At 42.4% G+C, this 27,745-nt stretch overlaps 1 protein-coding gene across 2 annotated transcripts in view; it reads right to left on the bottom strand.

Annotated features, from left to right (window-relative positions):
* Positions 1-1,699: 1,699 nt before the first annotated feature.
* Positions 1,700-27,745, bottom strand: part of LOC308112483 (low-density lipoprotein receptor-related protein 8-like) — a 106,203-nt gene continuing 80,157 nt past the window's right edge. The window contains exons 7-18 of one of the 2 annotated variants that reach the window (XM_080468036.1): positions 27,257-27,379; positions 22,856-22,975; positions 21,770-21,895; positions 15,880-16,051; positions 13,524-13,751; positions 11,185-11,303; positions 10,626-10,765; positions 8,285-8,426; positions 7,459-7,611; positions 5,633-5,923; positions 4,685-4,753; positions 1,700-2,980 (exon numbers count right to left, since the gene is read on the bottom strand). In XM_080468036.1, the coding sequence (XP_080324162.1) occupies positions 2,640-2,980; positions 4,685-4,753; positions 5,633-5,923; positions 7,459-7,611; positions 8,285-8,426; positions 10,626-10,765; positions 11,185-11,303; positions 13,524-13,751; positions 15,880-16,051; positions 21,770-21,895; positions 22,856-22,975; positions 27,257-27,379 (2,024 nt within the window). In that variant the 3' untranslated portion in view covers positions 1,700-2,639. The remainder of the gene's footprint in view (positions 2,981-4,684; positions 4,754-5,632; positions 5,924-7,458; positions 7,612-8,284; positions 8,427-10,625; positions 10,766-11,184; positions 11,304-13,523; positions 13,752-15,879; positions 16,052-21,769; positions 21,896-22,855; positions 22,976-27,256; positions 27,380-27,745) is intronic. The other variant, XM_080468037.1, reaches the window with a different exon arrangement.

Genomic DNA, 27,745 nt, shown 5'->3' with positions numbered 1-27,745 from the left:
AGATCTGCTGCTCACACACGGCATAACAAGCACAGGAAAACATAGTGAAACAGAATCTATTTGTCCAACCATCACACACACCTGAGATATTTGAGTTACAAAATATCGATCAATGCAGTATATACATGATGACATCAGCTTAAAAAGATAAGGAAATAATCAGGTGAAATCTGGTTAATCTGTCCTGGGATAAACAGTCCTCCGTGAAAAGTGCATTTATGATTGCACAACATCCTGTAAATGTGAAGTTATATTTTGCTACATAAAACACAAGAGCAGAGACTTACGGAAGTTTTCTGTCAGATTTTATATACCAATATATAGAGATATTCCAAAGTAATTCATAACAGAAAATCAAAAAAGTGGAATCAGTTTGGTCTAAACACAGTTCAGCATTGCATGTACAGCGGTTGGCAGATCCCTGTCCTTTTGATTAAAAACCACGAGAGTAGAAAAAAAAAAGGAAACTAAAAGGCACAAAAAAACAAAAAAACAAAAAATCAATTATCTCAGTAACATCAAGGTTGGGAAATATTACAAAGACGAGGGTGTGTTTGGGAAGAGTTTCTGTGTCTGGTGTGAATTAACAGAGAAAGAAAAGGTTGTACACAGAAAGAGTGTTAACTGATGCACACCGGAGAAACAACACAAACAACTTTGGTGGGTAATTCAGATTTCTTTACAATCAGGGAATGCAGTGCTCTCCTTTATACAAATAAATTAATATACCTGTCGACACTTTATCTAAAATCTTATGTACAGTTTTTCTTTTACATAATTATATAATACATTATCAAAAACCTTTATGAAAACATATTTACAAACCAATGAATCAAAAAGCACCCTCAAAGCTCTTCCTTTGTCACACACTTAGTGTGTGTGTACACACACACACACACACACACACACACACACACACACACACACGCCTCTGCATCCACACTCTACTCTTCCATTCACAGTTTTCTCCCATGCAATACACAATACAGAAGGCATTCTAAGAGGGTTGTGCAACAAAGAGCATACAAAACATTTCCAATATGGCTGTGGGATGAACATCGGCACACATGCATATCTCGACGCACACGCACGCACGCACGCACGCACACATGCACACACACATACACACACGTAAGGTTTATGAATTGAGGAACAGTGTTGATCATGGAGTTAAACCAGCATGAAAAATATTTACTGACACAAGAAGTCAGTCTCAACCTCATTACATCACATTTTTTTTGTGTTTACCTCACATGGCGGGTTTTTCTCCTCATGCAACCACCAGCTGAGCCCTCCCACGTAGCAGCAACCAAAACTGTCTGCTCAGATATCGGCCATCTCAGGAGGAGGAGAGTGGGCGTGTGTGCGTGCGCGCGTGTGTGTGTGTGTGTGTGTGTGTGTGTGTGTGTGTGTGTGTGTGTGTGTGTGTGTGTGTGTGTGTGTGTGTGTGTGTGTGTGTGTGTGTGTGTGTGGGTGTGTGTGTGTGCAATCACGTGCCTGAAAATGACTGGGTGCACTGTTGGCTGGTGAGCAATTATGCATGCTGTTTGTGTTTTTCGAAGGGCAAGTGCACATTGTCTTCATCCTCCAGAGAACAGTGTAAATTCGCTCCCACTGCACCCGCGTGTAAATATGTGTGCATTTGTCACAGTCAAAAGCAGGTGATCAAATAACACTTGAGAATTTTTTTTTTCTTTTTCATCAAGCACAATAAGTGTGCGGCTGGTTAAAAGCTGCAGTCTATTGCTTTTCTCGAACCATTGAACATCCAAACAAGCCACAATGAAAAAGACAGAACTCACATGGAAAATCAACTTCTCTCTATCCTCAAGTCCTCCCTGCTCAACGAAATGTAAGGTGTTGAAGGTCAAATAAAAACGTAACTTCTTATCGACCGTGTTTCGACTACATGGTCAAGACCTGTCACCCTGAACAGTTTGCCTCTGAACTCGAGAGGCAGCACTAAATATAGCTGGTAACCTTCATCATCAATTACAGAATAGAGAGAATCTTTCCAAAGGAAAAAATAATATAATGAAAATGGTAAGTACACAACTTCAGTAAGAACATTAGTGATTGACTCTAACATGAATCTGTACAGATTGCCCCATCAAAGCATGGGCTGTCCTAGTTTCAGAGCTCCTCCTTCTAGAAAGTTGATTCCAGAGCTCCACAGCCAACCAGCAATAACGCCAGGCCCCAACTTATACAACAAGGATGAAAAGGGAACTCTCACGAGCTCCATCACGAAATATAAAAACACACAGCTCACACTGCACTGAACTATCAATGGAAAATATTCAAAAGACAAACCGGTATAACTCCATATCCCAGCTTAGGTCACAGTACCACACCTTAATAATACTGTTATCTCTCAGCTTTTACTGGAGAAGAAAATAGATTCACTTCCAGTGCATTGAAAAGGAAAAAAATATATAGTTTGGGGGAATCATGTCTGCCACACTAACACTGGTGTTTTTGAAATGGGAATTGGCCGAGCGCATGGCTGTGAATGGCTGCATGTAAGACATGAAGATATGCTGTCCGTCCCTTCAAATCTCAGTCCATGTCGCGTCTGGCCTCACTGTGTGTGCGTTTTCCTGCGCGGCCCTTTTTTCTCCGGAGGTCGCCCCTGGGGGTCACTTTGCAGTGGCGAGCATGGGCTGCTCCGTGTACCAGTGAGTCCCTGGATCCGGCATGCTCCCACCAAGAGGCAGTGCGATGAACTGTGGGCAGGTGCCGCCGCCTGCGCCGACAACCCCCATGCCGACACCCTGAGGGTACGGGTGGTGGTGCGCGTGGTGTCCCATTGCGTCAGTCCGCCCAATGTGGATCTCGTCCTCCTCGCCCTCGCCGGTGGTCTTGCGGTAGACGGGGTTGTCGAAGTTCATGCTCTTGGTGGAGTTGCGCCTCCAGTTGCGCCACACCAGGTAAACTCCGGCGCAGACCAGGCCGAACACCACTGTGGCAACGATAGGAACTGCATGCGTTTAACACACAGCGGCAGGGACACGGGAAGGGGGGGCGGTCATTAATGAGGCATCACGAGTCCATGGCATGAGATGACAGGCACAGAGAGGAGCAGACCAGGCATGCGGGGGGACAGAGAGGGCAGGGGGGCAGCGATACCGAGGTTGTGTGTGGGTGTAGGTTATACCCCAAAAATACCGATTTTGACTGGCTCTGAAACATTTATGGGAAATGCCCAGGTTTGAAGTCAATTAGATTTAAACTCTCCTCGGGGAGCACAGACCTGAACTATGACATTATCGCGCAATCTCTTGGCAACTCAGCTCAGCAAATCTGTCCTTGAATAAGCATTTTAATTCAATCTCACTTTATTAAATTACACCAATAAAGCTCTCGTGCCTTACTGGCATCATCTTTTTTTTTTGCTCAGTACTGGATGTTCACCTTATTAAGAATATAATGAGAATAGCCCATTAGAAATAATTGGCGTACTCATTTTGTTCAGGTTCATTTACTTCAGCATCATGTATTAGTGTTACAGTGATAATAGATGGACAGTCTGCAGTAAAACTTTCTCATTCTTTATTTTACTGCAGATTAGGGTTTATATATATATATGAAACCAGTGGTGTCAAAACAGAACAGTAGCTGCTTTAATCCAGTGAAAATACTGAGGAGAGTTTAACTGTGTTTTGCTTGTTGAAGGAGGTTTTTCTTTCTTTCTTGAAATGACGAAGGGGAATATATATTAACATATTACAACCCTAGTGCATCCAATGTTGATGTCCAACAATCAAATCTAGTGTTAATGATGTATCCAATACCTCCTAACCCTTTTTGAATTTACAAAACTAACTGTTGTTACTTTTAGATTAAACCGTATATAAATGAGCTGAAATCAAAGACGTGGTCCGCAGCCACAACAGTAACATGATGCTCACATTCTGAACACTCATTATCGATAATTTGATGACAATAAAGTATCAAATTCAGGGAATAACTCTGGGCCTTTTTTAGTAAAGCTGCTATAGATTCCTTTTAACTCTGGCACTGGACGTTCTTGATCGGTGCTTCAACCCAGACAAGTCTGCGAGTTGATTGGCTTGCTGTCTGATGTCAACTTGTTTGTTTGTTGCTCTCTGTTCTATTCTGTTCTCTCTTATTAAATCCCATTGGTTCAAACGCCTGAGAATCAGCTGCAGAGTTCTTCCTCATAAAAGAAAGCTCCTCTTATCTGTCCCATACGTCTGCTCATGTGCATTTGTATGAATGTAAAGTGCCATAGGATGGCTATGTTGTAATTGGTATTACATATATGAAAACTGAATTAGTAATCTAGGCTTTAATGTTTCAACTACCTTTCAAACATCACACTAATGTACTTTTGTAGAATTGTAAAATAGTATTGTAACTGAAAACAAAGAGTGAAGGGGCACGAGGTCTTTGCTATTGCAGAACCCAACACAACAACAGTGTGTGAAGTGAAAAAATGCGGCGTGGCAGCGATGTCAGACGGACAGAAAATGACTCCTGAGAAAGCTCAGCAAGGAAGACCTGCAGGCCAGGCTTCTCTCATCCTGCCACAGCAGGGTCAGTGTGGATGGACTACAAACAGTGGCCACGGGCAGCTGGTGGACAGCAGCTTTATCGCAGCCCTGCAAGGCCTTCTGCTGTGGACAGACAAATGGAGACAAGGAAGCTGCAGGTGTCTTACCGATGGGGATGACCACTCCCAAAACAGCCACCGTCAGGTTCTCGCCCAGGAGGAAATGCTCGCTTCCGGCTGTTGGGAGAGGAAACAGGAGAAAGGCGTTAGAGCCAGAGGACGGAAAGACAGAGGAGTGAGGCAGGGTGCGGGATGAACAATGTGTGAGAAAAAGAATGAAAGATAAGCAGGGCATTCAGGGAGGGCGAGGTGGCTGGAAGAGAGCGGAGATAAAACAGCAAGGCGGGGAATGGGTGATCATGCATGCACAGCCGTGAGTGTTTTATAAAGGGAGAAAAGGTATACGACCACAGAGGGTGGCAATGAAAGGGGGAGGGGAAATTATGCGCTTCTTGGCATTTGCCTCAGCGTGACCTTGACACTGGCCCTGACCTTCGGCACTCCGTCTATCAAAGCTCTGTGAGGCTCCAATGTCACCTCGTAGCTCATTTTCATACGCCGCCACTGTTTTATGAGCCTCGACGGTTTCACAAGTGCATTCACAGACATACAGCAACCCACACACAGACCAACTTATAGAGGAAGCAACAACAGTTCCAAGGTGACGTGGTTCCATTCATCACTCATGTGAACGCCAGCTGACTGTGGTTGCTGGGGCTCACAGATACGTCACTTTACTGTCATCATTACTGTGAGGAAGGGGCCGTTAGTCACATTATGAGTGTGAGCAGAATCATCGAATGTGCTACTTGGCAGGAGATGAGGCTGCCCAGGTGAGAGTGCCACTTTGTCAAAACACTGTCCTATCTGCCGCCAACACTCCATTGAGTCTCTCTGCCCTTTCCAAGTCATGCGGAAGACCTTGGGGACTGTAAGAACTGGGAGATGCTGCAGCTCGAGAGTGAGAGATCTTACAATCTCAATGTGAGCCATTCTGCACCAAGGAACCCAAAGCAGCGGAAACAAAACACCACTTCTCCTCCACGATCTACGTACAGTGCTGCGAGACGCTGCTGTCCCCTGCGGGCGTGGTGGAGACCACCATGGCTGTGGCGGTGGACTGGGAGCCCAGCGCCTTTGACTCCTGGGACGACACGGGCTTGAGCGTGCTGAGGGGTGTGAGAGGCTCGGGGGAGCCGGAGGGAGCGGTGGTTACATGGGGGGCGGCGTCCGCCTGTGACACTCCCCCTGAGGGTGCAGGGAAAACTTCTGCCAAGGTCAGTCGTGTGACAGGTGTATACCCAGTGGGAGGCGAGGACGTTGCTGTCATGTCGCTTCTTGGAGCTCCTACAAAGTAAAAAAAAAAAAAAAAAAAAAAAGAGTACATGAATATCTCAGGAAACGAAGTCATTGTGACGTGTTAAATCATCCAAGAATGAGGTTTCAAACTACGTGCAGTGTATATTATCTATAAGTTTAAATATTCATGTTTGAATGAACAACCCGCACTGTTCAAGCCTGCAATGGAAAATCCACAATTATTATTTATTAATACTTGGAGAAAGGAAAATCCTCTCAGCTTGCTTCATTAGAACTGTGTGGGTGGGTGTGCTTCAGTTGATTGACGTGGCCTTTTAACACAACCCCAAAACTGCCAACATTTTCAGCATTTGTTGGCACAGATTGCAGCAGAAACAAACAAATGTTGTCATGTGTACTTAGGAAGCCAAAAAAAAAAAAAAAAAAAAACTCAATACATTTTCATATAAAATATGGACAGGTTAAATGCATGTTTAAGTAAGTAAGTTTTCAGTTTCGAAAACACCAAAGTTTGGATAAGATGACATGAGCTTGTCATGTTTCTTTGTCTGAACATCTCCTGTTTTAGCAGGCTGTACGTTGAGGCCGGTGTGAATTTACACATACTTGCCGCTCATTATCGACAAGCACTGGTCGAAGAGACAGGAGTGAATGAATTGAAAAGCTGGAATAAATACAATTTATTTTTGCAGCAAGAGTTTGTGAAAGGCTGTTTTAGTGGATCATGTGAAAAACTTTTTTTTAAAACTATGTGGAATAGAGGCCCCTCAACTTAATTTTTTGAAAAGTAAAGCAGTAAATACAGTTTTGCAATTCCCATGGATGTTGCCTACCTACGCTATGTTATGTTACATAACACACATTTTAATGTACTCTATTGTAATATCTTGTGAATTGTTTATAAACTTTTTTTTTTTATAGGTTTCATCAGTGTGTTGCTGGGAATAATGCAAGCATTTGATGATTTATTATGTGTATGAAATACTTTAAGGTACACCTGCATGTTAACACTGAATGTTACAATAGTTTTAGTCAGAGTTATATTACAGTACAGAGATGTTTGAACTACAACGAGGGTCAACTGCGTAGCGTGATCTATTTTTAATTGGCCTGCAGCAATTATCAAGGTTTTAATGATAACACGAGATACAGTGGACTGTCCAATTGTATATTTCTCTGTATATGAGCTTGAGTAGAAAAAATGTCATACACCTCTGATATATAGGATTAGCACATATTTGCCAGGTTAATTCCATTAGCAACTTAATTCCATGAATAATCTATCTGGCCTTGAATCGTAGTTTTTCCAATTAGTTTTTTTCCTATCCTATTCCTCCCTTGTTTTCTTAACTGTACAACATTGTATTAACCCAATCTTGAAGAACGCTTTATAATTAAAATTGGCCTGGAGGCAGAAGCCTTCCTCGTTTGAAGCAGAATCAGATTTTTCCACAAAGAAAGTCCAGTAGTTGATAAATCTTCTCCCGGTGCTAAGGATTATAAATACTCTCATTAGGCAGTTTAGCCGCCCCCACCGCCCCCCAAGTTTTAAAGCCTCTCACCTGGCACACAGGCCCTCATGTCAGGGCCCAGGTCCTGTCCATCAGGGCAGGCGCAAGTGTATTTAGGCGAGTGCTCCGTGATCTGTGGAGCTTTGAGACACAAATACTCACAACCTCCATTTGCCACACTGCCCAGATTACAGCTGTCAGGGCCTGGAGACGGTAACAAACACAAAGAGAGAAAAACAAAGAGTTTTTACACTTTTGGTTACAGGAAAAAAAAAAGAGACGATAATTAATGCAACTCTGAGAGACACAGAAGATAACTGTTGTGCTTTCTCGTCCCCTGCTGTGGGTACTGTTGAATTATCTTTAAACAAAGCTCATTACTTTCTGTAAACAACTTGTTGTAGAAGACAAATAATAAAAGCTGACAACATACTGAGACATGGCTGTAAATATGAACCCACTTCTCTGCGACTCTGCCGGGTGCAGATACAATCTACCGACATCCAACTGACAGCGATGAAACATGAGCGAAGACTAAAATATATGTGGGCATACATACGTTTCTGAAACTGGGGAAAATATAAAGAAAGACAAAGACAGAAATGGAAACCTTCAGCAAAAAAAGAAAATAAGACTACTGTCACGTCTATGATTAAGAGCTCTGTTCAGTTCAATTCAAATCTGGCGAACAGATGTGTGAAAGCATCAGGGCTCCTAATTCTGTGGTCACTTAAACACAGCAACACGTCTCGTCATCATTTATTCATGTGCCTGGGCTGTCGTGGACACGCGTAAGGAAACTGGCCCTGGAGGTACGATGATCATAGCCAGGTGAGGAATCTGATGTGAGAGACACACGCAGTGACAGCACACGTACCCTGAGGTTGCCGGAGCTGGTGGAAAACGACAATGTCGTGGGGGTCATTGAGGTTTTCGGCCAGAGCGTGGATATCTTGTCCAGTGAGCCTGTTGGCCATGAAGACCGCCGCTCTGTCTCTGTCTGTCCAGTAGATGCGATCCTGAGACGCAGAGGATGAAGATCAGTTTGGGGTCAAACACAGAGCAAGTCTGTTGTGTTGGACTTGAATACAAAAGCGCATATTGTCAATTCATGAAGCTGCAGCTCAGTTTAGAAATATCACCAGTGAATTTTTTTTTTATATATATATATTTTTGATCAGGCGTGTCTCTCTTTTCTAATTTGGTGTTTCTTTAACTTTTAAAAGAAGATTGTGCTGAAATGTTCTTGACATGTTGGATAGAAATGACAGAGACAGAAAATGGCACCGAGAGTAGAGACAGAAGAGGGACGCTGAGGAAACATTACATGAAAATGAGAGGGAGTGAAATATGGGCTGACAAACATTTGTTGACACACTCTTGACAGTCTAAGTCATTATTTGCACAAGAGAGTATTGCTAATTTGGCTGAGGATGCAACTATTATGAGAAAATTGCGTCAGGGAAATGCACCAGTAATTAATTGTAATTGAGAGTGTTTTATTTAGTTGAGCCACAGTGGAGCAGTAAACATCAGAGACGCCACACAAAAGCGACAAACTTTCTCGTGGAAGAAGAGTTCATCAATTCTCCCAAGATTTCATGTGTTTGGCACATCCCCTTTGGTAGCAGTGTAAGAGCTTGAATGATTAAAATATATTCTATTAGGTTGCGAATATAGCAGCTCATCCAAATCCCTGTGTTGTTTATTAAATGAATTTTTGTTTTGCTTCCCCTGTTTGCTCTCAGAGTGAAGTTTAAAATAGACAGGTTCAGACAGGAAATGACTTTTTTTTTTTTTTTTTTTGCTGTTGCCTTAGAAACTAAGGCTCCAACAAGACAATGGGCCTAATCACACGAGTGCATACGGGTGTGGGTGTGTGTGTGTGTGTGTGGGTATGTGTGTGTGGGTATCAGTCAAGGAGTCAGAGAGCGATGGTAATTTGATGTACACTACAGTAAACCCCCATGCAGTACCAGTGAGCTGCTGTACTTCGACATGCACAACAAGAAGGTCACCTTGTAGTCACAAGGTTCAGAGAGCAGAGAAGTCTCCGATCGATTGTGTATTACACCCGTGGGAATTTATCATCGTTTTTCTGAGTTGCAGTACGGCAAAGGTTCAGAGTGCAGAAAACCACTGTCCATGTTTCACTGTGGGAAGGTTAACACTAAGAAATGTATTGCTCCAGTTTAGAAAATGTGTAGATGGGGCAGGAACCAGTTCAATTGTTCCTAATTTAGCCATGCATTGCACTTTTCATACTTTACTTTTGTGTCCATTCTGTGATATTTGCTTCTGCAACAGTCGGAGCATAATACTCTCATCTCCAACTCTTCTTCTGAGATCAAACATGAGCAATGGAGAGTGGAGGTTTCTTTGCTCCTTCTGCATCCAATTAAAAGAACTGTTGGAGTTCAAACCTAAAAAGCCCCAGTGCAAGTTTAGCCATTGTTCAGCTCAGAAGTATAATGTCAAAGATTTTTGCTTATAAATGGTTGGCTGCAGATCCTGCGGCGACCAAGTCTGCGTGAGGAGTCCCGAAGAGAAATAAACCACGAGGTTGATGCTATTACCAAGTTTTTTTTAAATTGACGAGAGTGAAAACAATGGGAATATTTCAAAATCACCATCTTACACAGGCACAGGTATGCTTGAATTTGAAACCACGTGGCAGAAGACCTGCAGGACCAGACCAGATGTAAGTTCTCTGAAGACCCCAACATTGCACACACACACACACACACACACACACACACACACACACACACACACACACACACACACACACACACACACACACACACACACACACACACACACACACACACACACACACACACACACACACACACACACACACACACACACACACACACAGGGAAACTGGCTGGCTTCCAAACGCATTTAAGTGTGTGTGTTGCTTTAGACTGCTCTATACTCCTTCGAGCTGTTGCTGCTTCGTATGCTCAGGAAGTCAATTCCACAGGGGAAAACAAACACAAGGACAACCACCGACTGAGCGTGCAATAAATTGAATTCAACAGTCATTACAGTCAGACTCCGTCACTCTGCAGACTCCAGTGAGGCTTAATAAGCGAGATGGAGATCTGATGAGATGTGGGAGGCAGGATGATATCATGGACAACTGTCCAACATCCTTCCTGAGTGCTTTACAAGGGCCTGGGATGAACACGAGAGGCAACAGACATACAAACCTCGAACACGGCCAGAGCGAAGGGGTGTCCCAGCTTCTCCGCGGACGACATATGCGTTCTGCGGTGAGCTCCGTTCAGGTCCACGCTCGCTACCAGGTGGAGTTTCGAATCCACCCAGTACAGCCGTCTGTTGGCTCCATCTGGGGAGCATGCACACACATAAAAAGGACTTTCCCAAGCTGAGCAGACATTGATTCTCTTTGTGGTAAGCAAGCACTCTTGCTCTCTGTCGAACAAATCCCTTAAGGTGATATTGATCACTGTTTAAAATGTCAGATTTTCACCGTTTCACAACCACAACTTTTCCATGTCAATCTATAGTTTCTGAAACATTTCGAATATGATTTCAAAGTAACCATAATAACGTCATTAACCTATTTCCTTTTTCCATTACATTCACCATTAGTCCATGCTATTTCAATTATTTTTGACCTTTAACTACAACGTGCTGATTAGGTGCATTCGCTTTCTTCTTCTCAGGACTGTTCTCTTGGCACATTTATAGAGTATAATTGCTATATAGCACAATGCATATGCATGGAAAAAGCTGCTCTCTCACCCAGTGTGATGCCGTTGGGCCACTCAATGTTATCAGCCACCAGGACCTGTCGGTCCACTCCATTCATCCCGGCCTTTTCTATTTTGGCTCGTGTGCCCCAGTCAGACCAGTACATAAAGCTGGAACAAAGACAAACATTGAGATAGATCTTCAGTAGGAAATGTAGAAGATGTGATAAAGGGTGAACTCAATACAGTATTCTTTTCGTAATATAGTTCTGGTTCTGTTGACATTGTTGTGCAGTAATTGACCTTGCATCTAGGAAAAGTTTTATTGGGTACATCTCCATTTTGGTGAATTACACTTCAGCCGTTTTAATAGTATCAAAGATTGAATATTTTACTGACATCAGAACACATTTTAATCACAGTTCTTCTGAGTTGATGGCAGAAAAAACAAATCCTAGAAATACTAAATAATTCAACAAATACAACCTATAGGACTGGATCTACTACTGACATCTTCTTGCCATCAACTACAACACCCTTTCAGAGGTCCAGCCCTGATCTTTAGGCTCCAAAAGATGGATCTACACAACATGAGGGTTTAATGTTATGGCTGATTGGTTTATGTTAAAATAAATTAAACCCAATATGGACTCTTGGAATAAAAAAATACCAGGGATTATTGCCACTCTTGAACCAGAACTATTTAACCTATTTAAGTTCCCACATTTCCTAGAGGTATTTCCTCTTAGGATGCGGTGTTAACTGGAGTTGGATAGACAACCCGAGAACGACTCTGACCGGCATGTAGACTAATAAAGTGGTGCCGCTAAAAGCAGCCATGGCAAAATGCCAACACAACATAAGGATCTGCTCCTTTAATGCAAGTCAAAAACTGTATTTTCACTACGTGTTGCACAAAACAAGTCGTAATACAGTTTTGATAAGTGAAAAAGAAACACTGGTACGTGTTTAAAGGGCAAAGGATGAACAGAAAAAAAATGGAACAGGTGTGGATTACTTTAGAAAATAACGGAAAGAAAAAAAATTGGTGCTCTTAAAAGGTGCACACCTAAAAGGTACTTTACGTCTGCTTTACCACTGTCAAGTGCACTCAGGAGCTGTCCATTCAGCACCACAAAACCAAAACAACTTGTGGTTATTTTAGATTTGATAAACTTCAAGTATCTTCCACGTAGCTCTTGCGAGACTTTTCGTGTCCTTGGATTTTTCAGCCAATTCAGCATATTAAACTCACATTGTTATTATGACAGCTGTAGTGCTTTGTTTTTTATAGTGCTCTGATAAATTGGCTTACTTCAAATACATCTATTAACATATTTAATTCGGTTATTGACCTTCCTGACAATTTATTTATCAACTTCTAAGCAGAGTTGTGTGTGATAACAATTTAAATACATTATGTCCTGATTTGTAACTGTGCATCACATTTAGCTGTGTGGTTGTTATCATTCATCTATTCAGTGTTTGTGGATACTTTGTCAAATGGAAATTATATTAAACTGTACGGCAGTAGCAGTGATTTGTGGTAGGCTAAAAAAAGGAAAAGAAATAAAACAAGCGTTGCATTGAAATTCAAAAGCGGTTTGACTCCGGCATAATGTGAATGGTTATTGGGCAACATGAGTGAGCAATCAAAACAGCAAAATAAGCCATGTCTTACTTTCATTTGTATGTAAATGCTTAAGACAAACATCAATTGAGTTTTCCCGCTTATATAACTGTTATCATGCATCATTGTGAACGTTCTGCATGTGCTGGAGTCCTGCGGATGCCGTTATGATTGAGTCTATAATGCCTGTTCATTTGAGTTTAAATTTGTTCTTGTTTGTTTTCATCTGCCCAATACAAAAGCTGCAGAAGCACAAGCCAGAACAGATTCATAAAGCCTCTCAGATTATCAGCAATCACGTACAACAGAATTTGAAAAACTATTGAGTCAGGATGATAAATGGGTCACGAGGCTTGTTTCTCTTGATTCCTCCATACAGCTCGAGTTTACTTACTGTATGCTAATCGATGTGGTCTCAGGAGAAGATTATGTTTATTCAATTTATGAGTTCCGAGCAGAAATCCCTTCATAGAAAATGTTTGAGGTCATTGCATTATGTAAAGGAGAGTGTCTCACATAATCTCAGGCTGACACTATTTAATTCTGACGTACTCTAAAGCCAAAGGAGCAATTAGCACAGTTTGTAAAAATGGAAGTGTGAGTCATTGATTCCTCACATGACACTGATCAAAATATAGAAGCGTTTACTGATGAGAGGTATTGATTGAGCTGTTCAAAGCAGTCTAATACTAAGTATGGCATAATAAGGTCAAATTGTGCTTCAGTGCAAAGAATCACACACTCTTCTTATCCATCCTTACCCATAGTGAGGGTCCAATGCTATGGCGCGGGGCTCGCTCAGGTCAGTGTTGATGAGCACACGTCTTTTGGTGCCGTCAACTGAGGCCACGGAGATGGATTTGTCCCCAGAGTCGGTCCAGTACAGATTGTGCTGGAGCCAGTCCAGAGCCAGGCCAACGGGGGTCTTCAGGGATGAATCCACCAGAAGCACCTGCTGTGCGGGGTCGCTGGCTTCATGGATGAAGGCACTGCAAAGCAACCGGAGGGGGAAAAGAGATAAATAGAAGGTGCGTGGTATTGTCAGATGTGAGTGGTCAAATATTGTAAAAATCTAGGCGAATTGGAGGTGATGACTATCTGGAGAGCATCATTTTGTCCTAATGGCTTCATGTGCACTATTTTCTCAGCGAATGGCACCGTAACTTTATCAATTTAAAAAACTGATTTTTAGAGATGACATTATGATTTGAAAACAGTTTTTATAAAATAACATTTAGCAATGACTAGATTTATCTTGAGATCAGTTTGGGTGTTTGCTTAAGGAGAGCAGATAGTCCACAGAGTACATTGACTTGATGAATTGTGAGCGGCAAACTAAAGACGAGCAAACGACTGATGTGTGTAGAAATTCTCCACTGTGCTGGAAAGTGACTGCAGAGAAGAGCGAATGGTACCGGTACAGGAGCTAAGGCCTTGGGCCACACGCTAAGCAGGTTCATCTGGGGGTTAGTGCCCTTCTTAGGAGCGCCACTTATCAGAATAGACAAGGCCTCACTCAGGGTTTGCCCCTCTCACTAATGGTTTGGCCCCACCAGAGGTGTGAGGCGAGGGCAGGGCATCCGTGCTCCCGAACAGGAATTTCAATTTCACTTCCCCCTGAGACTTTTTCCTCTTAACTTCCATTTTATAAAGAGAACAGAGTGCTCCAATTAGAGCTGGCTCTGGGGAGTACACGTAGTTGGGATAACAATAGCAAGGGTGAAATCATTCTAAAATAATAGCAGGACCGAGCCCTCAGCTCCGCTGATTAAATTTCAAGAACATCAAAAGATTACATTTTTTTGGTACATCAAATACGGGATGACTTACATCAGACGGCAAGAATGCAGCATCTGTCAAATGGTGTCTCTGGAAACTCCCAGTGACATAATCTTTGTTTTTAAAGAGGCTCAAATGCAGAGGAGAAACAGATGAACTTGTCATATTTAAGTGCTTCATCTTTGGAAAAATGACACTTACACAGAGCAAGCATATTCACACTGAAACCCGTAAAGAACACAAAAGAGATGAGGGAATATGTGTAAGTACATGAGAGGTGCGTAACATTTATAGTTGATGTGCATACACATGGAACTCCAGGAGTCCATTAAATAGAAAGCATTGGAAGTCCTCGAGGCAGCTGAAGCACTTGAAGCGTATTACGAGTAACAAGTGACATAGAAGTCAAATTGTTGTTGAGCCTGTTTAAAAGCTCCTCGAGAGACTAATATGAAATCAGGTGCGTTGTGTTCCCACATTTGAGGTTCATTAAAGAAAAATGAAACCTCCATTTCTGTGCCAAGCCTCGGGCTCTGATATAAACTTGTGATCTCAATTAAAGGCCAATAGTAACACTGCAGAGCATTTCTTTAAAGGCTCCATCAGGTGGCAACTGGAAATACTCACACTTTCACATTCCTGCTATGTGTCATCAACACATGTCACTGGTGACTTCAGGAAATAAACCAGTCAGACAATGTGGTCCAGAATTTTACCTCCGTTGCTGTCTCTTTGATTGCCAAATCATTTTCTGCTGCATTCCTATTGGTTGTTGGCAGCTGGAGCTTGTAACAGCAGTCCCACTGCGTGGTGTAGTGAGACAGAAGAAATGTGTGACACTGCCAGAAGATCTTCTCAGGTTGTTCTGTGGCCACGCTGCAGTGAACCCCTCTGATTGTGATGGAACGCTAATTTCAAACCACATCTTTCATCTGAGGCGGCCAAAGTGGCTGATAGCAGCCCAAAAAGTGGATCTCTGTAGTATTTGATGTTGGTTTCACCGGTGACTGACATGAACTAGATTAGGAGAAGGAGACGCTGGCAGTGAACATGGACGTGAACAAAACAGTCTGTAGCTTCAAAGACACTGACAGGACTGTTTTTGAGAAAACCACAGAAACGTATTTTTTTTAAAATTCAATATAAACCCGTGTGCCAAATGTAGGGAACATTTCACAAATTGTTCCCGGGATATTGCACTAACAAAAAGGAATGTTTCATCATGTCTGTGTTGCGCATGCACGAAAATGAAAGAACTATGATGCTTTGGTTTTTGTGAGACCGTTTCTAAAACGATACAAGGTTGGCAGTCCGAACCACCTTCTCTCTTCTGTTTACCTGTAGATTTTGCGGTGAAATCGATCACACCAGAAAACACGATTGTTGGCCATGTCCAGGTCCAGAGCTACAGCGTTCTTCTGCGTGGACACCACCTGGCTGTAGTCCCTCTTCACCAAGTCGATGCGTCGAATCTCGTGCCGGTTGGTGAACAGTAAGTAAGGGCTCTTCCCTGCATCAAGAGGAACGAAGGAGGAAATTATTGTTTAGAAGTGTAAAAATGTAAAAATGGAAGCAGCAAGTCGGGGTCAGAAAGGGGCTGATCAGAATGTAAATCCAGTTTTTAGTGCCAGAACATGGACAAATAGTAAATGAGCATTAGTAGGAGGAATACATCGGAGATTAAATCACCTTCATTAATGCACACTTAGAGTTCGGTCTGACACAAAGGGTTCAACTCAGTGTCTATCACAGGTCATGTATACAAAGCACTAATAATATGATTTGAATGAGGCAGCAAAAGCAGTGTATTAAAGTAATGTAACCTTTTAAGTGAGCTCAGTAGTCTAAATTGAATGTATCAATTGCTGTACCTGCTCTTTTGTCAGTATTCAAATGCAAAACACATGATATGTAACCTGATTACAGCACAACCCCTTGTTTAACAAGGCTCATGTTTGAAAGAATGGTCTAGCTGAGCAGTTTTTTTTACCACTATAAACAGTTTGCAGATACAGCCTGCACACATGCTGAATTAGTGATCCCTGTTCTAAACATTTGTATTTGTATTATTATCAGTTTGCACAGATCTTCTGCCTCTCTGGTTGTCCTCTCACTCTCTATGTCTCAAACAACCATTCAAAGATGCAGCATTTTGAAGCATTTGAATGACTTGTTAACAACATTATGAAGCACTTTTAGCTTGTTTGTCTTCATTCTGGTGATCATCAAATCACCATTCTCTGACGGCTCAGCATGTTTAAACATCAGCTTTAGTATGTTCCTCATGTCTGTGAGGCCCCTGTATTATTGTCATTTAAATGCTGGCATGTACAGGATGCTGTATATCAAACTCGGATAATATGACATACACTTGATATGTGATACAACTTGCGGGATGGTTAGACACGACACAGTAAAAAAAAGCAGTGAAATGCTTTCAGCCCAGGACCAAAATGCCTCTGTGGTAGAAGTGTTGACCCAGATGGGGGATGCAGCTTGTCAGAAAATGATTTAGACATTCCTCCACAGCAGTAACGCTGAGGCTTCACCACAGTGTCAAAAAAAAAAGCAATGGAGCTTGATGTGCCACTGCACATTTATAGTCAATACTCTAAACATCATCATTTCACAAAAAGAAAGATAACAGAGCAAAGTGAACATGATACTGCTCAATATCCTCCTGTAATGAGAATGCAGGGAAGATAATCCTTCATTAAAAACAGCTAAATTGCTGATGTATTGATCAGAGTGTCTGTATGCATCATTAAGCTGTTCGCCCCTTATTATCCTCTCCTTGCAAATATAGATCAGAGGTACCTTTGCATCTGGCTGCAACAAGCTGTCGACTTCTACAGTCAGCAGAACTGAACAGACACCAGTGTGTACACACAAAAAGGCACAAAATCTCACCGAGGGCAAATAAAAAACATCGTATACATTTAAATTAGGTGGCTATTTTGCCCTTGTCGTGGCTGTCTAATACAGAACATTCACAATAAGCCACTGTGGTTTATGCACACACGCTGCAGTGACAGCGAAAGTTAGCCCTCATGCAAGAGAAAGATGTTAACAAACAACTTTTATATTTATTCCATCCTGAGGGGTGTTTATGTGAGCAGCTGTGCCGCGCAGGACTCAACTGGCAGAATGCATCTCGAAAGCAATCTAAGCGATCACCTGTGATTAGATTTTCCATTCCCTATTTGATCTTATCAGCGGAGAAACCGTGACCACTGGTACCTAGGGTTATGTGTCCACGGCCATGGAGCTTCTGGGTGGCTTGAGACCGAAAGCGTGTGAGGATCTGCATGTGAACAGGATCACAATGGTGATGCTAAGACGCTGCTGCTAAACAAGCGCGCTGGTGAAGATGGTGAGATCGCCTCAGTGGTCTCATCAAGACTTTCACTACTCTCTGAGCACTCACTACTTGTTTGGTACTCACAACAAACTCAGCACACTTGGGCTCAGTGTACAGTGGTCACTCATTCCGCTGCAGTTGAACCACTAACTTAACTGATTTACACACATTGTGTTGTACGTTGTTGCTGTGTTTTTGATCTGATTTTGTTCAATAAATTATGTTTTGAATCCTTGACATAACGTGGTCTCCGTGTTTGTTGTGACCTCCAGAGCTGAGTAATGTCAATAGGTAAATCTTTTGATTTTATAACATCCTAAATGGTAAAGCTGCTGCTGCTGCTGCTCAAGAAAAAGCAATCATTTTCATGATCTCGATCTCTTCACCAAGAATTTCTAATACTTCTAATTCCGATCCTCCATGGTTGTCGGGTGCTGCTAACAGCTTACAGGAAAAACACAGAGACAAAGATATTTTTCAGGCAGAGTGTGTGTGTGTGTGTGTGTGTGTGTGTGTGTGTGTGTGTGTGTGTGTGTGTGTGTGTGTGTGTGTGTGTGTGTGTGTGTGTGTGTGTGCATGCATCTCTCCGTCAATATAAAAACCCTGAGTTTTTCAGCAGGTCAGCTAGATGCTGCCTTCAATGGCTTCAGGTTTTATTAGAAGTGGGCTCATTTAAACTGCAAGCAGTTAACATTTTTACCTCAGACTCAACTCTCACTACTTCCCTTGGTTAGAAAAGACCTAAAAGAATTTATCAGATAATAGTGTGTTTTTGTTGATTAGTTTGTGAGTTGAATATGGATGAGTAGTGTAGAAAATGTAGTTCAGTTTAGAGCTGTCGGGGAGGGCTGCGATTTGATTTTTAACCATTTTTCTCCCGCTTTGTTAACTTAGGTTAACGAAAACTGGGATAATGAATTTATTTTTGCTCTTCTTTTGTTGTTTTTGTTTGTTGTTTTGGCTCACTCTGAAAGTTTTCCTGCCATTTATTTGTTGCACCTACACCTATTATTTGGTATATGTTCACAAATTGTTTTTGGAATAAATTGCTTTGTGGTTGGCACGGACTCCTATGTTGCACTCGTGCACCGAGACCGGGGGCATAACAACACCCTTGTATGATATATGATATAGTGGTCGGCACCTTTGCCTCATGGCAACTCTTTTGTTCCTCATTTTGCTTTGCAGCCTTTCTGTGTGGTATTTGAATATTTTTCTCTCTTTTCCAGAAACCCCTGTTTTCTCCCAGAGTTCAGAAACATGCAAATGAGGGCAATTAGTGATTATATTGGCCACCGGTGTGAATTTGAGGGTCTGCAGTTGTCTGGCTCAGTGTGTTTGCCCTGTGGACTGGTGACGTGTCTTTACCAATAATCGGTCCCCAACGAGTTGGATTAACATTATAGACAATGGGTGTAGGATTTCTTTCATATTCCAGCCACATTTGAGCTAATTCTATTCCAGATATCCCAGGTTGATTTTACACATTCAATCATTTAGTTTGTTTTCGGTTGTCAGCATCTCTCACTGGGTTTCTTTTTGCTGCTCTCGATCACTCTGTCAAAAATTGGTGTCAGTTGACAAAAGACATGAAGCAGACATGCAGCAGAATTGTTGTCGTTTACAAATGAAGTACGATGAAAAAAAATTCAATAAATAAAAAGTGCTATTTCAACAAAACACACAGCACAGAGGACATCATGGCAATCCCACTTTTCTGCTGCTGAGATGGAGATTCTGGAGAAAAACTGTAACTGTAATCTTAAGCTGGCCAGGCTGACCGCCCGGCACTGCCTTTCCTTAAGTCAGACTGCTAAAATGACAACAACAAAAAAAAAAAAGAAAAAAAGAAGATGACTGCAGTGGATACAGAGAGAAATACCCAAACTGATATCACAGTATAAAATGACACTATCACAGAGGATCAGTGAGTTGATACATGCATGTGGCAGACAGACCACTGACTTCACACAAAGATTTGTTTGGTCGTCACACCATTAGCGCAGAGTGCAATGAGTCCTTTGTGTTTATTTTTCCTTTTTTAACTGCACTCAGGCCTATTCTTAAAGCCGTCTGCCCTTTATAAGGTCACCCAGGATGCATTTTAAACAGCATCACATCAGACCAGGGACTCAGATTTGTTTATATGCTCATGTCTTTAAATCTACTGCCTCATAATTGTTGCAGAGAAGTCAAGTGGGTAACAGGCAGTCGCAGCATGCACCGGCAGGGAAGCTAAAATCTGTATGGCTCGCAACTCCAGCCCACCTTTGTCTTGTAACGTCTATGCTGAGCCTATTTCCTTTTGACACTCTATGGTAATAGGATGGCAGCTGCAGCCAGCCATCTCCAGGGGCAGATACGAAATTCTCTCATTAATAGCTCGCTTGCCTCGGTTTTTCTTTTGACACTCTGAGTCATAGCCTGGTTGTAGTTTTGTACTCCTGCACCGTCTCTTTGTGCTCCTTCCTTCCTCTCCACAGCCCCAGAGTCTGAATGATGACAGTGCTGTTCCAGACTAAGTGCTCTCCAAAACTGGCCATTAGAGTGACACAATTTCTAACCCCTTCTAAAGAGGAAAATGCTCCCCTGCTGGTTTTATGGGCTGTCACAGCAGCAGCAGCAGTTTTCACTGCTTTCAAAAAACAAAGCTGTTCAACTGTTGCATTTTCCGTAATTCTGCTTTTGACACCCAGCCAGACATACCGCTCTCTCTTGGCCACAATAAACTAATAGTGAACGCATTGGGCAGCCATGCAGAAACAAGTACACAAGTGTAGACAGAGGCGAGGGGGCAGAGGCGACACCCACATACATACGGTGTGCACAAATGCAACTACACACGCTCAAATGCTCGGCTTTGATATTAGTTTAGTCTAATTGAGGGAAATTAAATCGCAGCGTTTGACAGCCACAGGGACCAAATCAACACATTTCATTTGACTCGCTGTTTACTGCCAATTAAATAATGAAAGTTTTGGGGGGAAATGAAGTGCAAACACATAAAATGGCGTCTGTGCAAAATCCTTTTTGCTGACAGCTTTCGGCCATACTCGGAGGTCAGAGAAAATTAGTTGTCCTCTTAGCAGTTCACTTTGTTCTTCACTAGTCAGACAACTGTTATCAACAAGCCTAACACTAATTACTCCAATCCACTAACTAATTACCCTCCACCACGATGCAGCCAGGTACCCCTGAAGAGTTGTTACACCCAATTATGAATGTTCTGCATGGCTAAACACATCAGTCTGTCACTCATGGAAATGTGGAATGGGAAGGGACCCAGAGGACAGATTTGGCCTGCGAGAAACAAAGTGGTTGCCTTGGTGATGTTTGTCTTTTTGTGTGTGCTTTACCAGCTTGGCACGCAAACAACTGTGGAGCCACGATAAGCACCATGTGAGCGAAAAGATGTTTGTGATTATGGGAAAAAAAGGAGGGTTTGACACCGGAGAGTGAAGTGTTGCACTAATGAGGCTACGTGGTATCTGACAGAATGTCTTGTTATCGACAACACTGCTTGTTAAACACAAGACTGGTTCAACAGCACCGCTAAACAGAAAAAGAAGACAAAGTTTAATTCGTCCTTGACTGAGCTTCTGCTATTTGGGCCTCTTGGATAAGGAACTACCTGCCTGAGGAGACGAGGCGAGAAGAATCAGTGATATTCATCTTATGCATCATTTTAGTAAACTTCGTATAGTTCATTTCAATTATATTTCCTATTTTGTTCAAAGTTTATATGTTCTTAGCATTACTTCATTCTTTTTCTTAATGTTCTTATTTTATTGTTGTTCTCTGATAAATCACTTTATTGAATTCACTTTTAAAGACACGAACAAAGATATCATCATTATCATAACTCACCTTCGGCCTTGCAGGTCTTAGTCACAGGGTCCATCTCATATCCTTCGTGGCATTCGCACTTGAAGTCTCCCTTATAGTTTATGCAGCTCTGGCTACAAGCATCAGGGTTCTCACACTCATCAATGTCTGCAGGGAGGAGAGAGGAAGAGAGGCTCTCCATCAGCTCAGAGACAGAGAGAGTCAGTCAGACAGCAAGTGACTAATTTCCCCTCATGAGACGTGACAAACGCGGCAGGAAACTAAATTCTGAAAGCGTAAACACTGCGATGGATTTCAGTGAAATGACAGCCGTAATGGTACGGTAAAAATGCACATTTATAACTCAAAGTGTTGGAGAAACAAGTCGCAGTGGCAAGTGGCAGATCACTGGGAAACAGTCCACAAGGAGACGGGGTGTGTCTCTGTCGACTTCTCCTGACCTGCTTTCTTACAGCCAGCGTATTCCTTTGGGCGCGATGTGGAATCGTTAGTGTTAAAATGCAGGGGGGTGGGGGGGTGACTCCCTTTTCAAGCCAGGTCTTTCAGAAGCTCAGCAACACTGTTTTCTAGTATTGTGAGAGCACATCATAAAACAGCGTAGAACTCGTGGACAAGTGCAGCAAGGCTGTTGTTGTTTTAATAGAGAAATGCTATCAGGTGGAACATTACAGACACAGACTGCAGTGTTACATTTTGGGTGTGTTGTTAAAACGTCCGTACCTTTGTGTGAATATAGACACTTTAAGAATGCCGAGCAAATACCTCATGCACCCCTGAATTCTCTGAACCACACACTGCATCCTTGGCAGAATTACTACGGAGCCTGTAAATTGCAGCAGTCTTTCGCTGTGTGTGTTTCGCTGCACGCGCACACACACACACACACACACACACACACACACACACACACACACACACACACACACACACACACACACACACACACACACACACACACACACACACACACACACACACACACACACACACACACACACACACACACACACACACACACACACAGAAGCACAGACTCATCCTCACTTGCTCAGCAGCCAGCTTGCAACTCCATATTTGTGTATTTGGAATATAACGTTCCTCATTTACCTCCACAAGTCTTTTTGTCCAGCAGCTGGTAGCCAGCGGGGCATTGACACTCAAAGCCAATCGGTCGGTCCATGCAGACGTGGGAGCAGCCGCCGTTATTGATCATACACTCATTCAGCCCTGGGAGATAATGAAAAGAATAGTGGTCAAATGCAGCAATCACAGACGAGGCAGGGGCATTATGGTCACCCAGTGGGTCAAAATCTGATTTAGAAAAAGTCCTTTTATCCCTGTGTCATTACCCTGTAGAGTATTGGTTTGTGATATATTTTAAAGAGGTATAAATATGTGTGGCATATAGGTGGGAAAAAGAAATCATCTTTGCATTTATCACCACTTTTACGTTTGGCACTTTCCATCCTTCTTGAATGCTTGTCAGGCCCTCTCAAATGAATCGCAGCAACAGACCCACAGCACAACTGACACTCTGGTCCATGTGCGAGGAAATGAAGTACATGTGTAGAAGGGGATTACTGCTGTGAACTGAGATTGTGAGGTGTCCTGTGAGGATCTATTACAGATTTGAGGAAGCACATCTACATTCAACAAGTCTGCTGCTCCATTGGAGGCAGAGCGATCCTAAAAATGACAGAACCAATGAAAAACTAAGACATGAATACACAAACAACAAGACACTCGCTCATAAAACTAGGTCAGCTGGCACAAGGCTGGAAGACAATAAAAAACGATGGAGATGGAGATTTGATTGTGCCACATAAATTGACTTTAGTGTGCATTGTACAGTGCATGAAGGAGTCACACACGCTTATCAATCTCCTTACAGATGTGTTCAACACAGTTGAGGGCAGAGTATCATAGAGTCGCATAGAGAAACAGCCTTTTTGTCAAGTCACATTCCCTACGAATCTACAATTTATCAAGCCATTCATAACGGTATTTTACAAACTTATTTTGGTCTATGCTCAGTTTGAAAAATTGCCCGCTGTCTAAGTAAGTCAGAGAAAGAAAACTAAGCAAATGATACAAACGACGGGAAAGAAAAATATTTCATTCAGTGGCAAACAACCTCTTTTATTTAGAGACAATAAAAGGCTTAGCGATGAAGGATGGAGCACTGGTAAGAGGTGATAAAGAGAAAAAAAATGGCTCCTCGATATGAAATTGTGTTTATTACAGTTAAAAATATGCTTATCAAATATAGCTTTGCACATTTGTCAATATCCAAGAAGCTTAATATCATCAGTCACAGAAAACAGAGCTACTGTATGTGTGTGCGTTAAGTGAAAAGTTGTAGTGGAGCATCAGATAAATCCTGATTAAGACAACAAATGTTTTGAAGATAAAGCTAAATATGTTCCCACAAAAGAGAAATAGCCCCCTTTTATTACTCATCTTCATTACTGAGCACTTTGCTGTCTCTTTTTCACATTTTGCGACACTTTCTGTTTGTGAAAATGTGCCTGGGCAATAGTTTGCATAGTGTTGAGCTAAGCTTGCAACAGCCTATTTCATGCATCATAATAAAATCCTATGTGGATTTTGTGAAGAATTTCATTTGGAAGAACCTAACATGGTGTGAAATAACAGGCTTATGTGTTGGTATGTTTTTAAGTGAGTGAATATGTTTTCATATTTTTAGTCACTCATGTGTTTTAGCAAGAGAACGAAACAGTAAACTGTAGAGTAAATTCAATGTTATACTGGTAAATGTATCTCAGATATTCACCTCATTTCTTCATTTAGTTCTGTAATTGGCCGTGACTTTTTTCTGAAGACTGATGCACGATTCCAGTGCATTCATCCACTTGCTGTGAACTTGGTCTATTTGGTACACAGAGCGCATGTTTTCAGTTCTGCGCTCCATCCCAGCTGTGGCTTTCACTTTGTGCACGATTGATTTCCTCTGCAGAAAGAGCCCTTGTTTCCACTATTCTGCAATTCTAGTATCATATTGGCGACGCGCCGATGGCTCTTAAGAAAGAGTGAGAGATGAAACTGTAAGTACAACTAATGTAGGGATTTCTGAAACATGTGCAATACTTGATGCTTGATTTACCAGGTAATATACCTTCCAAAATAAGCACTAGTTATTGCACAATCCAGACTGTGCCGTCGAGGTCATGAACCGGCCACTGGTCCAAACCATCTGTAGATGTGAGTGTGTGAGTGGCAGTCTCGCTTTGTCTAGCTTGTGATTGACTGCGGCCCTGTGAAACCCGCCACCGCCAATAGTCGGCTTGAATCGGCTCCAGTGCCTCACAAATATGGATTGAAAATAGCAGTATGCCAGATGGATGATTCAGAACAAATAAATCCAAGCAAGGAGCTGCAATACATAGAAGTGCTCTGTGGAAGAACAACCTTGTTAAACAACTCCCTGATTCAAAAGAATACAGCTGAAAATGAGTCAACGTGCAGCCATTTCTGACAATCAAACGCAATGTAAAGTAAGCAGGGATCATTGATATCTGGTTTTGCTTCATTGACGGAGTACTAAGCAAAGATCTTTCAAAGCTATGGATCAATATGCTTTATTATGGCAAAGATAGAAAAGTTAAATTCTCTTGAGGCGAACTGAAGTTTCATGTAGAGGAAAAGAAAATCATCTTTGCTTTGTATAAGTGCCAGCAGACTTTGAGCTATGCATCTGCCAGCCTGTAATTCCCATCTCTCCTTCAGCTGGACGGGCGACAGCAATGTGCCAGTCAAAGCAGCTCCCTCTCCGTTTCCTTCGGTTCGCAACTGACTGAGACAGAGGAAAAAAAAAAAAAACCCAAGCTGTAGCTGGATCTGAGGTCTCACTCTGCCTCGTTCCTTTGCCATGGCCAGTGTGGCCAACAAAGAAGCCTCAAGAGAGACTGTGGAAAAATGCAGCACTTCTTGCAGATCGTTTCCAAGGACAGCCATGATTTAGAGGTCACTTGTTTTTTCCCACGAGGCAAACGAACATGACGTCTCTGCTTCTGTGCTCCACCTTCATCTCTCTTGCCATAGTCGCGCTCACAACCCTGCTTCTTGCCGCCCGTTCGTCTAAATGAAAACGATGGTGCAACATACACAGAGAATGGCACAATGAGGAATGGATCGGCACCGTGGTAACGTGTCATTATTTCTAATGAGATGGGAAACGCAGAAAAACATTAACTTGAGCACGGAGAGATATGCATCGTCTTCATTTTCCCTGATGTAAGGCTGATGTGGCAAAATGCAATCACTCTGTCATCCCACATCCACGTATCTGTTTCAGAGCAATGCGGAGGGTTCGTTTTTTTTTTGTCTCTCCTTGTGTTATTTCGCTCGCGCGCGCGCGCGTGTGTGTGTGTGTGTGTGTGTGTGTGTGTGTGTGTGTGTGTGTGTGTGTGTGTGTGTGTGTGTGTGTGTGTGTGTGTGTGTGTGTGTGTTTTGGCCGGGGAACATCTTGCGAGGTGACGGTTGAGCGAGCAATTCGATGAGCGAGGTGTGTGTGTGGACACGCTTTTAATGAGCTGCGAACAAGACCTGAGCTGAAGGAGAGACGGAGGAAGAGATGAAGGTAGAGGAGGACAGCGTGCAGCGTTACTCCCTGGAATACCTGTTTCAGTACTGTAATTTACATCCCTGGCACAGGTCAGTTTGCCCTGCCAGCTGTCGCGTTTCCCCACTCAACCCCAAGTTCCTCTCAGTATGACAGCATCTGCATGTGCCTCACGTTCCCATGCTGGAGACTCTTTGTCTTATGTCTTTCCAAAGGAAACAAATAAAGAAGCCCCATGGCTTGCCTTCTAACATTTGTTTCATTAGTCATGGTCTGTAACTATGTTAAGGTGTGTGGCCACATGAAGAGAGATAGAGAACGGAGCGATTACAGGAGAGCGGAAAAAGATTTTCTTCATCCGTTTGATGGTAATTAGTACACGCAGGCTTTTGTGCTGATCAACAGAGGCTGCTGCTAATTTAAGTGTGTCTCCGCACCCTTTGAAATGCAAGGTAATGGGAGGGAGGTAGTTGCATTTTGTTATGGCAAACACGATTACGCAGCTACATTAACCGCGTGAATCCATTTACAATAGCTGCGCACTCGCTCCCTCGCGGCAGAGACTGAAGCAGCGCCGACACAAACAGTAATGGACTCCGATTGTGTATCTGAGCTTTCCATTACTTCAAAGCAATGAGAAATAAAGTCAAAGCTTTTACTTATAATCAGAAAGTGTGATAATACAATTATTCTTTATGGGAAAAAAAACTTTTTCTAAACACTTACATAAGAATGCAAATATTGTATATCATAATACTGATTTATGCGGGAAAACACATTACGGCTTAAATATTAGAGAAGCAATCCAGTGGCTAGAATCTTAATGGTTTGAAAGCCACTGCGATTACATGGTGAACTGTGGTGATCCCAGCCAAAACACAAGCAATCTCATTAAAAAAAAAATGTTTTTTACAAAAACACCTTACCACACTCTTTCTTGGGCTCATCCGATCTGTCCTTGCAGTCTTTGACTGAATCGCACACCTTGGAGCTGTCGATACACTCTCCGTTCTTGCACAGAAATTTCAGGGGTCCTTCACATCTGGTAGCTGTAACAACAACAATCCCACACAACAGAAACACATCAGCATTTACACCATCAACTTCACTGAACTTTTCTTTGCCGCAGCTAGTCACGGATGTGTGAATTCAGACGGCACATCTTCAGCGGTTTGACAAATAACCAAAGGCTCAGACAAAACAAGTGGCAGAACAACAGACTTTCCATCAAGGCGTTCATCTCACCAAAGAGAAAATGCCTGTGTAATAAAACAAATTTTAACTCTGGTCTTCTTTCATACTGCTAAGGCTTACTTTCCTGCAAAAATAATCTTTGCTTAGTCCAATAAATTATTCATTACACGTAAATAAAAAAGGTAAAAAAAAGATTTCGATATGAAAAGAGACTGGGTTGT

The sequence above is a fragment of the Lipophrys pholis genome (assembly GCF_963383615.2).
Source record: "Lipophrys pholis genome assembly, chromosome: 1".
Classification (NCBI taxonomy): domain Eukaryota; kingdom Metazoa; phylum Chordata; class Actinopteri; order Blenniiformes; family Blenniidae; genus Lipophrys; species Lipophrys pholis.
This window is presented reverse-complemented; position numbering and strand designations above follow the sequence as displayed.